Source organism: Macaca nemestrina, chromosome 13, assembly GCF_043159975.1.
Source record: "Macaca nemestrina isolate mMacNem1 chromosome 13, mMacNem.hap1, whole genome shotgun sequence".
NCBI classification, from domain to species: domain Eukaryota; kingdom Metazoa; phylum Chordata; class Mammalia; order Primates; family Cercopithecidae; genus Macaca; species Macaca nemestrina.
Window position 1 is genome coordinate 25,566,143 of NC_092137.1, and position 12,662 is coordinate 25,578,804.

Genomic DNA, 12,662 nt, shown 5'->3' on the forward strand with positions numbered 1-12,662 from the left:
TAAGTGACTTAATTTTATTTCTTAACTTTTTTTTCTTTTTTTTGAGACAGAGTCTTGCTCTGTTGCCCAGTCTAGAGTACAGTGGCTAGATTTTGGCTCACTGCAACCTCTACCTCCCAGGTTCAAGCAATTCTCCTGCCTCAGCTCCCAAGTACCTGGGACTACAGGTGTGCGCCACCACGCTCGGCTAATTTTTGTATTTTTAGTACAGATGGGGTTTCACCATGTTGGCCAGGCCAGTCTTGAACTCGTGACCTCAAGGGATCCACCCACCTTGGCCTCTCAAAGTGCTGGGATTACAGGCGTAAGCCACCATGCCCAGTCTCAATTTTAACTTCTAATATGGAAATACTGACAGATTTAACCCATATAAATAAAAACTCTTTGGGGTCCTCAATAATTTTTACAGTATAATGAGGTCCTGAGACCAAAAATTTTGAGACCTGTTAGGAGAGGTTTCCCATCTCCAGAATTCCAGGACTCAATAAATAATTTTATGAAAGGTAGGTTGGTTCTTTTTGTCCCTTATCTTTTTATTTTGTTTTTGCTCTTGAGTTGAACACATTCTTTGCATTTTTCCTTATTTTTAAGAGCTTAATATTAATACAAACTATAATAAAATGTAAATCATGCATTCCCACAATTCTCATTTTTCTCTGTTTCTCTCCAGATGTATATATACTTCTACATACTTGTGAACAGAATAGATATAAATATATCATCTATTTTTTCACTTAACCTATTAAACATTTTGTTTTGTACAAATTCTTCATTTCTAATCCTTTTAACAGCTACCTAATCCACTGAGCGAAACTACCATGATTTATGCCTCCCTCTATAAAACACAGACTGCTTTTATCATTGGACGCAGTCTCATATTTTTTCTTAGAAACAAGTGTTTCTGTTTGCTGCTCTCTGTTACTCTAATCTAGACTGACAACTATTACCCTATAGGCCATTCTCACTTCCCTTCCTCCACCCTTGACTACCTCTTCTCATTTTTAAAAGGGGAGAGGAGTAACCCCTTAAAAATGAAAAATCCAGTATCAATAAAATAACATGAGAAAGTAAAATAATTTAGCAATAGATCATCATTGCTACAGTCTCCAACTTCATCATTTCCAACAAAAACTCCTATTATGTGCAACATATAAATATTTACCCATTGCCTTATCATTTAAACAATGGATGACATTTAGTTAACTGTCTTGAAAGGGACACTGCTAAAGTTTTCAGGTTAAAACATGTTTATGCAAACTTCTGAGTATAGTTATAGAGATATTTTATCTGACAAGGGCAAACACACATTAATCAGAGTTATAGCTGTTGTAACTGAAAGGGGCAGCCTTTCAATTATTCTCACACTGAATTTCCCCAAATCACAGATTTATTTTGGACTCTGAAAATAAGAGTAACTTATAATGACAAAATAATATAATGTTACTGTGCTTTTTATTAGAGATATTTTTATTTGTTATGGATAAAGGAAAGATTAGGAAAACTTCAAATATTCTGAAATATTGTATTTCTCTCATTGCAAAGATTATTTCCTTTGAGAAAATCATGGAATAATATTGATGAAAACAAGGAGGATGCAAGTACATTATGAAGTTTAAGCTTTCAATTAGAATTCAAACCAAAATTACTAATTTTCTCATGTCACACTTAATTTAAAATCCTTCAATTAAGGTCAGGCGGCCGGGTGTGATGGCTCACACCTATAATGCCAACACTTTGGGAGGCTGAGGCGGGTGGATAACCTGAGGTCAGGAGTTCGAAACCAGCCTGGCCAACATGGCGAAACCCCCGTCTCTACTAAAAATACAAAAATTAGCCAGGTGCAGTGGTAGCTGCCTGTAATTCCAGCTACTCAGGAGGCTGAGGCAGGAGAATTGCTTGAACTCAGGAGGTAGAGGTTGCAGTGAGTCGAGATCGCACCACTACACCCAGCCCAGGCGACAGAGCGTGACTCTGTCTCAAAAAAAAATGTTTAAAAAATCATTCAATTAATCCAGGAAATAGTAAGCATCCATTGTTTTCCAGACACTGTCAGTCACTGGGGATGGAAAGCTGAAGGACAACAAGGTCCCTCCCTTCAGGGCATAACTGAGCTGTAGGTAACATGTTATGGGAGTAGAGAAGAGGACACAATCCTAGGGTGAAAGATTAAAAACATCAAAGAAGGAGGCACATTTTCACTGGGATGTGGAATCTGAAGCCTTTTTTGGAGGAGAGACAGAAAGTCAGGGGTTACTGGCATTTCAGTGAGAACGAAGAATATAAACAAAAAGTTTGACTACTCTGACTCACTCAAAACAGGTCACTCAAAACCAGAGAAATGCAAATCAAAACTACACTGATAACATTTCTCACCCATCAGATTGGCAAAAATTCAAAAGTTAGAAACATGTGCCACTGGCAAGGCTATGGAGAGACAGATGCTTTCCCACAATGCTGAGGAGGACTTAAACAGTGCAACCTCACGGCCCTGTGGCGATAGCTAAAAAGATCCCATGGTATGCTAAGGGTAGGAATAGGCGAGGGATGGGGTAGAGCGGGAGCAGTCAGGAATGGAGGTGAAAAGACAGGTTGTGGTTGGATTGGTGAGAGCCATGACGTCATGATAAGAACCTTATCCAGCAGGTCATGAGGAGTGAGTCAAGTTTTTTATGAAAAATAAGGACATCAACAGAGCTGCATTGCAAAATGATGATTTAGACTCAAATTTGCTTATGATTGAAAGGAATAATAAAAGCAGCATCTGAGAAAGCACACTCCTCTTCCTGAGGCTGCCACTGAGCCACTGAATAAAGTGACGAGGAGACCAGGGTCCTTTGTTTTTTGGGTGATGAATTTTTCTGCTTTATTTGAATACTAGTGAGTCATACATAAGGCAGTAAGGCAGAGGAGACGTCGCAAGTCCAGAACGGGACTGCACACTGGACTGTGCCACCAATGAACACCAAGAAGGGCCTGGACCAACAGCCCCACATCCCACAGGCTGGGGAACTTCTTTCAGCTCATGAATCATCAGTGGGGAAGTTGGGGGTGCTTTCCGAGAGCATGTGGACAGCAAGTATTGCTAACAAAAATCCTTTTCTAAAAAGAAAACAATCTTGAAGCCACTTGTCATTTCTATGTAAGGATTCATTTAGTAAGACACTCTCTCCTTCACAGGCCCAACTGGAACAAAACCTCACTTCTAGGTCTCTACAATTTTGTTCAATCTAATTATGCTAGTGAGACAGGCCTCATTACTATAGAGACCTGATCATAATAAAACCCATTCTACACCCTGTATTTCATCCCATCTAAGATGCACTTATAAGATCACTTGTAAGATACACCATTATTTTTTTTTCTACCCTTAAGAAAGAAAAGCACTCAGCCAATTAAACTAACTCAATGACTTAATTAACCATAATCCTTCGTGACATGTGAATTGGTCACACCAGCCTCTTGATGAACTGAAATTCCTTTCATCTATTCAGGGGAACTTGGCAGTTTAGTCTACCTTCAGATGCAATGCTTTAGTGTGACAAGAAATTATTTTGGTTATATCTCAGTAATAAAAAAAAATGCAGCTTCATCTATTTGGGGATATCCTCTTTTTTAAAAAGGCTCTATAAAGCCTCATTTAAAAAAAAAAAAAAGGCTCTATAAAGCACCTGGTTGTTGCTTTGCAAAAATAATACAGAATTCCTCCAATGCTGAATATTTGTTTCACTAATATCCAGTGTTAGTGAAACATTCCCCTCTATTCTGTCCATGCCTTTCTGCGTTTATAACAACATTGTGTTTAATGCCAAATCCCAGTATACTCTTCTGAGAACTTTTTTTTTTTCTTTGAGACGGAGTCTCCACTTATTGCCAGACTGGCTGGCAGATCGTGCAGTGGCATGATCTCGGCTCACTGCAACCTCTGACTCCTGGGTTCAAGTGATTCTCTGGCCTCAGCCTCCTGAGTAGCTGGGACTACAGGTGCATGCCACCATGCCCAGCTAATTTTTGTATTTTTAGTAGAGATGGGGTTTCACTATGTTGGCCAGGATAGTCTCGATCTCTTGACCCTGTGATCTGCCAGACTTGCCCTCCCAAAGTGCCGGGATTAAAGGCATGAGCCACTGTGCCCGGCCTCCAAGAATATTTTAAATGACAACACATGTAGTGCCAAAAGTAGACACAACTCAGTTGAAGTGACAACAAATGATCAGCTATGATCAAGTTCACGCATGTGCAGGAAATGACAGCCCATCATAACCACGGCCTAACCAACTGCAATGGTGTGAGGTATCATTGGCTATGTATCTCGACATCAGAAATATTAAGATGTGAAAAAGTATCTTCAAATCAACGAAACACTACTAATCCACACCAAAGTACACAGTAGCAAAGGGCTGCTAATGGAGATTATAAAATCTCCTTAATTAGAATACCTATGAAATAACACATATAAATACACATGCCAGGCAATGCTTGCCAAACTCTATTCAATGTCCAGGAAAACAAAGTCAGAACATCCAGAAGATGTCTCACTTCAAAGCGAGGAGAAAAGTCATTTCACTACATAGCTGGAGAGAGTATTTTGTCAAATGTAATCAGAGGACACCTCCAGGCATGAAATATTCTTGCTACTCTTAAAATTAACCAGCAATAGTATAATCCCATTTTTATACAATTGCCACCGCCTCGGTGAATCAACAGAAATGTGGCATGGTGTCAAATAAAGTGTTACCAACAGTATCTCCTGCATACATTGATTGTAAGAACGTTATCTACTCTCCTATCTGCTCATTTCTCCTCCCTCTCTCTCCATTCTTTGCTTATTCAGGTTTCTTTTCCTTTTCTTTTTTTTTTTTTTTTTTTGAGATGGAGTCTTGCTCTGTTGCCCAGGCTGGAGTGCTGTGGTGCCATCTTGGCTAACCGTAACCTCTGCCTCCCGGGTTCAAGCGATTCTCCTACCTCAGCCCCCTGAGTAGTTGGGACTACAGGCGCCTGCCACCACACCTGGCTAATTTTTGTATTTTCAGTAGAGACGAGGTTTCATCATGTTGGCCAGGCTGTCTTGAACTCCTGACCTCAGGTGATCCACCCACCTCAGCCTGCTGGTATTACAGGCATGAGCCCACGGTGCCCAGCCTCAGGTTTCCTTTTCATAAAGATAGGCATCAAATTAAAAATTGCCTGCAAGATGGGTTGAACTCTTCAAACTAAAGTCAATATTGTTACAGGATTCCTGGGGTGATGTTTTTCCACTGGAAATCTCTGTGGCCCGTGGCACCTTTGCCCAAGTTTTGCTTGGGCCCACTGGACTCGTTCCACCCACTTGGCCTGGCAGGCTGCACCTGGCTCACACTATCAGCCTGGATCCCACGCCTGCCAAGGGTGAGCCAGGCGCAGAGCAGTGAAGGGAGTGTGAGGGAGTGTGGGGTCCGGCCACTACGCACAGCCAGGCATTCCAGCTGAGGGGGAGCAGGCAGCTCCAGGCACCAGCGCGGGCGGTGGCTCTCTGTGAGGCTGCACTGGACCAGGCATACTGCAAGCTACTTCCACAGCTGGCACCAGCGAACACGGTGGCACCCAGAAGCTTGGAGATGCCAGGAACCGCAGAGCCCCAAGGAGGGTGTTACAGCCCTGGCTTGGGGAGCTCCTACGTTTAGGCTCCCCAGAGGGGTACAGCTCTTTTCTCCTTTCTTCTTCTTCTTGTCCAAAACATGGCAAGCAAGGGGCATATTTCAGCCCTGTTTGCGTTACAGCTCTTTTAGACCTGCCATTTTGTGGGTCCCGAGTTCTTGTCCTGTACCCAGGAAGAATGAGGTATGTGGACAAGTGGAGGGTAAGCAAGGCAAAGAGGAGCTTTATTGAGCAACAGAACAGTTTGGAGGAGACTCGCGGTGGGTAGCTCCTCTCCACAGTCGGAGTGTCCCGACAAGTGTTCAGCTCTTGGCAGAGAGGAGATCCTGGAGTGGGTAGGTCCTCTCTGCAGCTGGTTGTCCGGACGTCTCTTCAGCTCTCAGCAGAGAGAAGACCCTGGCAGGGCAGCTCCTCTCTGCAGCTGGTTGTCCCATCATCTCTTAAGCTCTTAGCGGACCGGAGACTCTGGGGTGGGTAGCTCCTGTCCACAGCTGGTAGTCCCGTCATTTGTTCGAGTTTGGTTGAGTTCAGGGCTTTTATGGGCCTTAAAGGGGAGGAAGTACATGCTGACTGGTCCATGGTGGCCATGGGTGGGCCTGGAAAAAGCACAAGTTCTCACTCCAGTCCACAGGACTGGCAGCCGGACCCCCAGGCTTCAGGCCGTCCCTGGCTTGAACGTGGGGCTTCACCGGGAACTCAGGCTCTTCTACCCAGGGGCCTGTCTGCCTCCTACTGTTCATGGCACCCAGGTGTTCATGCCGAAGGGCACCTGCAGGTCAGTTCCAAGATGCCCTCAGCCCCCCGTGGCTTTCCTCCCATGCCTGTCAGTGCCCAAAGTCTGGGAGGGCTGAGGTGGCAGGCGCCGGCATGTCAATGCTGCCCCGAGCGTGGGCACACCCGGCCAGGCTGCAACAGTGCCCAAGCTTGGCCTGAGCCTCGCTCTGACACTGGAGCAGGCGTTGGGAGCAGGGAGAGGCCAGGCAGTGGGAGCAGACACCTCCAAGCCTGCGGTGGCAAGGGCAGCCTTCCCAGGCCCCTGACAGTGCAGAGATGCCCGGTCTGCAGCCATGGCTTGACTGGCTGCAGCTGCGCCCGGGGAAGGCCAAGCTCCCACCCTGTCAACTGAGAATAGGGCGGAGCTTCGGCCTGTTCCTGGCTCCCGCCAGCTCTATGGAGCAGGCAGCCCTGTCCCACAGCCTCCCCCAATGCAGCCAGCACTGTGGCAGTGGCCGTTCTAGACGGGCCACAGATGCCATCAATATGAAGATCTAATAAATAACAAATAGCATCTCCTTTCTAAGGAGAAATATTGCACTTTTCAGAACCCTAAAGTTCTGAAACTTTGGGGAGAAATTTAAACACATTTACTGCTTATTTTAAGTAACTTTTAAGCCTTGAAAGTCAGTCAGTTAGTTTGTAAACCCTGAAGAATGTTAATATATCTGGGCTACTCACCAAAGTATTAGTCTTGGGGTGCTATAACAGTACTGTACTATGTTCAGATAATAATCACAATCACAAATTTGCAATGACAATTTTTCTATTATTACAATTCTTAAAAATACATCAAAGTAGAGAGAATAGTATAATATGCCCACCCCAGCCAGGCACATTGGCTCACACCTGCAATCCCAGCACTTTGGGTGGCCGAGGCAGGAGAATCACCTGAGATCAGGAGGTCGAGATCAGCCTAGCCAACCTGGTGAAACCCCATCTCTACTAAAAATACAAAAATTAGCCGGGCGTGGTGGCAGGCACCTGTAATCCCAGCTACTTGGGAGGCTGAGGCAGGAGAATCACTTGAACCTGGGAGGCAGGGGTTGCAGTGAGCCAAGATTGTGCCAATGTACTCCAGTGTGGGCAACAGAGTGAGACTCCATCTCAAAAAAAAAAAAAAAAACCTATCCAGCTTCAACAGTTCTTAACATATGACTAATTTGGTTTCATTTTTGCTTTTACTTTCCCTCCAACCTTCATTATTTTGGGGCAAATTCTAGACATACTATCTCTTCAATTAACTTTTCCCCAATTTTTTAAAAATAATGGACATCCAGGATGCTTCCGGATTGGGGCTAGTATGAATATAGTTGATAAGAGCACCCCTGAAAAGTCTTAAAACCTAGGATTAGGTTTTAATTTAATTGCTAGGTCATGAGGAGGTGTCAGATTAGTTTTATTAAGAAACCACCAAGGCTTCTTGCAGTTTGTTGAGAGTACTGGATGTTCCAAATATCTTTACCAATACTTGAAATCAGTATTTAATTTTAGCTGTCCTAATAGATGGGTTCTGCTGAATTAACTAATAAACGCATTTTATTTCTCTTGTGTTTTAAAAACAACTAAATTACATAATCCACAGACTTTATTTTGGGTTAGTTTTCCAAGCCAAAAAAAAAATGTGTTTTAAAAAAGAATTAAAACTATATTAAAATAAACCAATGTGTAATTCTCTTCATATCATTAAAAAAAAATTTCTGCTGTAATGTGTTACATTAAGAAAGAAGCTAAAATTTCTTTACATCAAAATGCTGTAACAGAAAGGTGTGCAGAGTACAACACTGTGGACTTAAAAATCATAAGGCATATGAGGAAAACAGAGTTGGAACAACCACTAAAAATCTAGATGGCTTTGTAAAAACAAAAATTATTTTGTTTGTAAAAATAGAGGACAAACAAAATAATCGGCCCAACTAAATCCCCCCAGGCGCATGCACTGAAGTCACTGTCAGATGGTGTCTTTCCGCCTTCAATCCTGAGCCACTGATTTCCTTCTTCGTGAGACGAGCACACAACTTCCAAAACAGATCGGTTTCATCAAAACTAGGTATTGGATCCAGGGGAAAGCTTAATTCTGTCCATCGATCATGTGAGCACAGGAGCAAAACGTCTTCACAGCCTCTTCACTCAGCTGCAGCTTCATCATCACAGCACTGCACGAGGCAAAGCAGCTCATGGGTCCTTGAAACCAGTCACTTCTCTCCCTAAAGGAAGGTACTGCAAGATTTTCACCCTCTTTCTTAAAATAGTCATACTTTCTCTTTAATTGTGATCACTTTTTTGTTCAGCACAGAACATCAAAATGCTGGGGAAAAGTGCATATGAAAAAACAACGCAATTTCTAATTTGTATCAACATTGTTTTCTATCTGATTCCCATTAAGGAAACACATACTGAAGCAAAACAAACTGAATGAGAAAAGCCCATTTTCAAAAAGGAACGAAAAACTCATTGAATTTAACTCTTGCAGCATGAAACTTTGTCCAAGCTGTCTCATTTCTTGGTCAATATATCAGTATATTCTATGAGTGATTTCTATTTCCTCTGAGGGTTTTTTTTTTTTTTAACATTTTCATGGACTGGGATAAACTTCTCTTTTCCAAATTTGACACATACAAAAACGCAGATTGATTTTTTTTACAGGAATATGAATGAAGCAGGTAAAAAGTAATGATCACGTTGTGAGTTCAAATGTATGTCATAAGGTTAATTTGCAGAATCCTAGATAGCATTCTTAGAATTAACAACTGTACTTTTTAAAATTTCTTCAACATTTTAAACTGTTATTCCAACACCAGATTCTCATCGGAATACTCACGTTGCAATTAAATTAAAGATTAGGTTTAGTACCCCCACATAACTGTCATCCATTTCTCAATGTTCATCACTGAATAGTTCTTTGTGTAAATTCCCTTCCCCGTTCCAATACGGTTTTGCTTAAGAGTACCATTCCAGAACTTGATCCACTTTAGCCTGACCTCCAGGAAGCATCTTGTGTGAAAAGCCATGTGAACATCATACACAAGATTACCCCAGAATATTGTGTGGGCCACCATGGAAGGTGATGATACCTCTAAGGCAGCAGCAGGAGCAGCAGTGAGAGGGGCTCCGAGCTGTGACTTCATCATACTCATCTTCACTTACATCCCTGAAGGGCACATTAATACCTGAAGGGCATTCTTGTACCAGGATTATGTTCAGACAACCTCATATCATTTGAAAACGCATATTTGGAGGGCGGGGGTGGGGGGGAAATCTGAACTATGTTTCATTAGAATAAACTGAAGCACAGAGATATTTTTAATATGCTAAAAGCTGATGCTGATTGCCATTTATGCTGAAAGAAAAAATAAACAGTGCATACAGGCAAATCTGCACAAAACCAATCAGGCAAAGTGTACGCAAATTTGGGAAGAATATCTCCTCAGATGTTACTAAAAATAATTCTCCATTATCATGGGTGCCACCTTCAATGCTAAAGCTGAATAACCTCTAAAGAAACTAAAAACTGTTTGAAAGTCTGAATTCAAATAACCATGAATTCTTAAGTTAAAATGTAAAAAAGTGTGTAGGTGGGGAGGGGGCCATGTGTGTATGTGTTTTTCGTTCTTTTTTGAATCAGAGTATCACAGGTCAGGAGGATCTAGCTTACAACATCCTTTCAGTTCTCAAACCTTTAAATGTGTTCCTTTTATAGTTTAGCTTTTTATCTTTCAACAATTTTCAGACTTACAAAAAGGTTCTCAGATTACCAAAAAATTCCCATTTTCCCTGAACCAAGATTCCTCAAATGTTAACACTGCAGAAGGATGCTCCTTTATCCTTAAATAGTTCAGATCAAATTTTTTAAAACACAGGACATGCTCTTAAATAATGACGTACAAATATCAAAATCAGGAAGTTAACATTCATTGATGCAATACTATGATCCAGTCTATAAACTTTATTTAGATTTTTCCAATTGTCCCAATAACGTCCGTTATAGCAACAGAAAATCCTGGCTTGTGAGTTCATTCAGTTTTTCACGTCTCTTTAAACTCTTTTTACGTAGAACATTTCTTCGTCTTTTTTAATCTTTCCTATTATTGACACTTTTGAAGCGTAAAGGCCAGTTAGGTTGTAGAAATTCCTTCGTTGGAGTTTGTCTGATGTTTTCTTGGGATGAGATTCAGCTTATGCTTTCTTGGCAGGAGTTACCGGAGAAGCGATATTGAGTACTTCTCAACGCGTCCTATCAGGAGGCAGGCGGTATCAGTTTATCCCTTTAGTGGTGATAGGGATTTTGATCACTTGGTAAAGTGATATCTGATCAGTTTCTCCACTGCAAAGTTACTATGTTCTTTTTGTAATTAATAAATATCTTATGGGGAGATACTTTTAGACTATGTCAATATCCTGTTTCCATTAATTTTTTACCTATTAGTTTTAGCAAAATGTTTTTAAATTCCTTTCGAGAACTTTCTAGGTAAGTTTAACATTAAGCTTCTTTTATCTAATCTCTACCTTAACAAATGGATGCTGCAGCCAGTGTCTATCCTCTGGCTGAGGCATGGACACTGGCTGTAGCATCCATTTACTAGGTGTAGACAGTTCTCTGAAGCATGGTTAAGATTTCAGGAACGCACTCATTCCAGCCTCTCGGTCAAAACCACCAGAAGGAAATAAAATCCATCTTTTTCTAACATGAAAATGGTAGTGTACCCTTGAGGGATTTTATACTGGCAGGTGAGAGCTGTATAGTGTTCCCTGTCACCAGCACTCAGGAAACAATGCAGTACAGTTACATAGTTTTATATCAAGATTCCCTTATCTCATGGTTTCAAGAACTCCTCTGAAAAAGTAATATATGTCCTGTAACAAAAATGTACACACTTGTTCTTAAACATTTTTCTTTAAAATATTTCATTTTTTTCCAAAAAGACACCCCCCCCCACCCCGCCCCCAGTTCCCCCATAAAAGAGTTTTCAGGTGAATTTTTACCCGCCGGTTTTACTCATCCACTCCCCACCACCACCTTTAAAGCTTTTTTCCTCCCCTACTCAAGACCTTACTAGACTGGAAGCAATCTGGCAAAATCTGTTAGAAGGTGAAGAGAGGGAAGAGCGCTCTTCTAGCCCTAGATTCTATAAAACTGTCCTTACCTGCTGTGGAAAACAGGTGCGGACTGAGTGCTCTGTGTAACCAAAAGATGGCCCTTCAAAGACAGCTGTTGGGAGCTTCAGAACTTCCTTCAGAAACTGGTCAAACTTGCTAAATATCATTAAGCCATTGGAATCTGACATCTGGGAGAAAACATCTATGAGAACAAAACCAAATAAAGTCAAGCTATAAGGAAATATCAGCTTTTTATAAATGGCTCTATGTCATTTGTATACCAAACAAAAAGTATCATTAAAAAAGTATCATAAAATTATTGTGACTTTTAGGTAATATTAAAACTATTCTCATCCTTATTAACACTGTGTGGCTACCCTGCAGACGAGGCCCCTCTCTTCTACTCACTTAATATTCTACCTAAACATTAAATCAAATAACCATTAATGTATGACTACCCTACTATTTTTGAGTGTTTAAAACTAGATGATATATAACTTTTATTTATTTATACCTTTGTTCCAAGAAGAATTTGCAGCAGCATATCTTCATCTCTTAGTATCGCCACATGTGTTTATATAAGACATATGTATGATTGAGTATATAAACATATTAGCATCTTGGTGATAGGGTATGAGAAATTGTATTATACTTGTATATTCTATACTGATGATGTAATGCATGCCTGTGAAAGAACACATCTGAAGGAGCCATAGAGAATATTTAAAATATTTATCTAATGAGTTCCAAAGCAGAATAAAAATAACTCATCTGAACTCTTCTATTCCAAGACACTTTGATACTGTAAGACCCTATTTTTATATTAAGTCAGGTCAAGCAGATGAGAAAGAAGCTTCCAGTAATACTACTACAACTTTATCTGCTTGCAGGGAGTTCCTGTCTCCAATCATTCTTCTCTTCTCATCCATAGTTGGGGAGTAAAAGAAAACTAGAAGTCAAAAGCATTTGACAAGGAAATGTGAATGGTAGAAAACTAGGCAGTTTTTCAATCCATTGAACTTCCTTACAAACAAATTAGTAAGCCAAATATGCATAGAAAAATCATTTCCTGAGGACTTTTCAAACACAGCATTTTGAAGATTCATCCAGCCTGGGCAACATAGTGAGACCTCATCCCTACAAAAAAATTTTAAAAA

General features: G+C 41.0%; 1 protein-coding gene across 44 annotated transcripts in view; it reads right to left on the minus strand.

The window, feature by feature from the left end:
• The window catches only part of LOC105479800 (dystrobrevin beta), a 311,471-nt gene that overhangs the window by 205,850 nt on the left and 92,959 nt on the right, over positions 1-12,662 (minus strand). For 43 of the 44 annotated variants that reach the window (XM_071076351.1, XM_071076350.1, XM_071076349.1 and 40 more), the window contains one exon: positions 11,553-11,707. The exons of the other annotated variant lie outside the window; for it this stretch is intronic. In XM_071076351.1, coding sequence (XP_070932452.1) covers positions 11,553-11,707 — 155 coding nt within the window. The remainder of the gene's footprint in view (positions 1-11,552; positions 11,708-12,662) is intronic. 44 annotated transcript variants of the gene reach the window in all.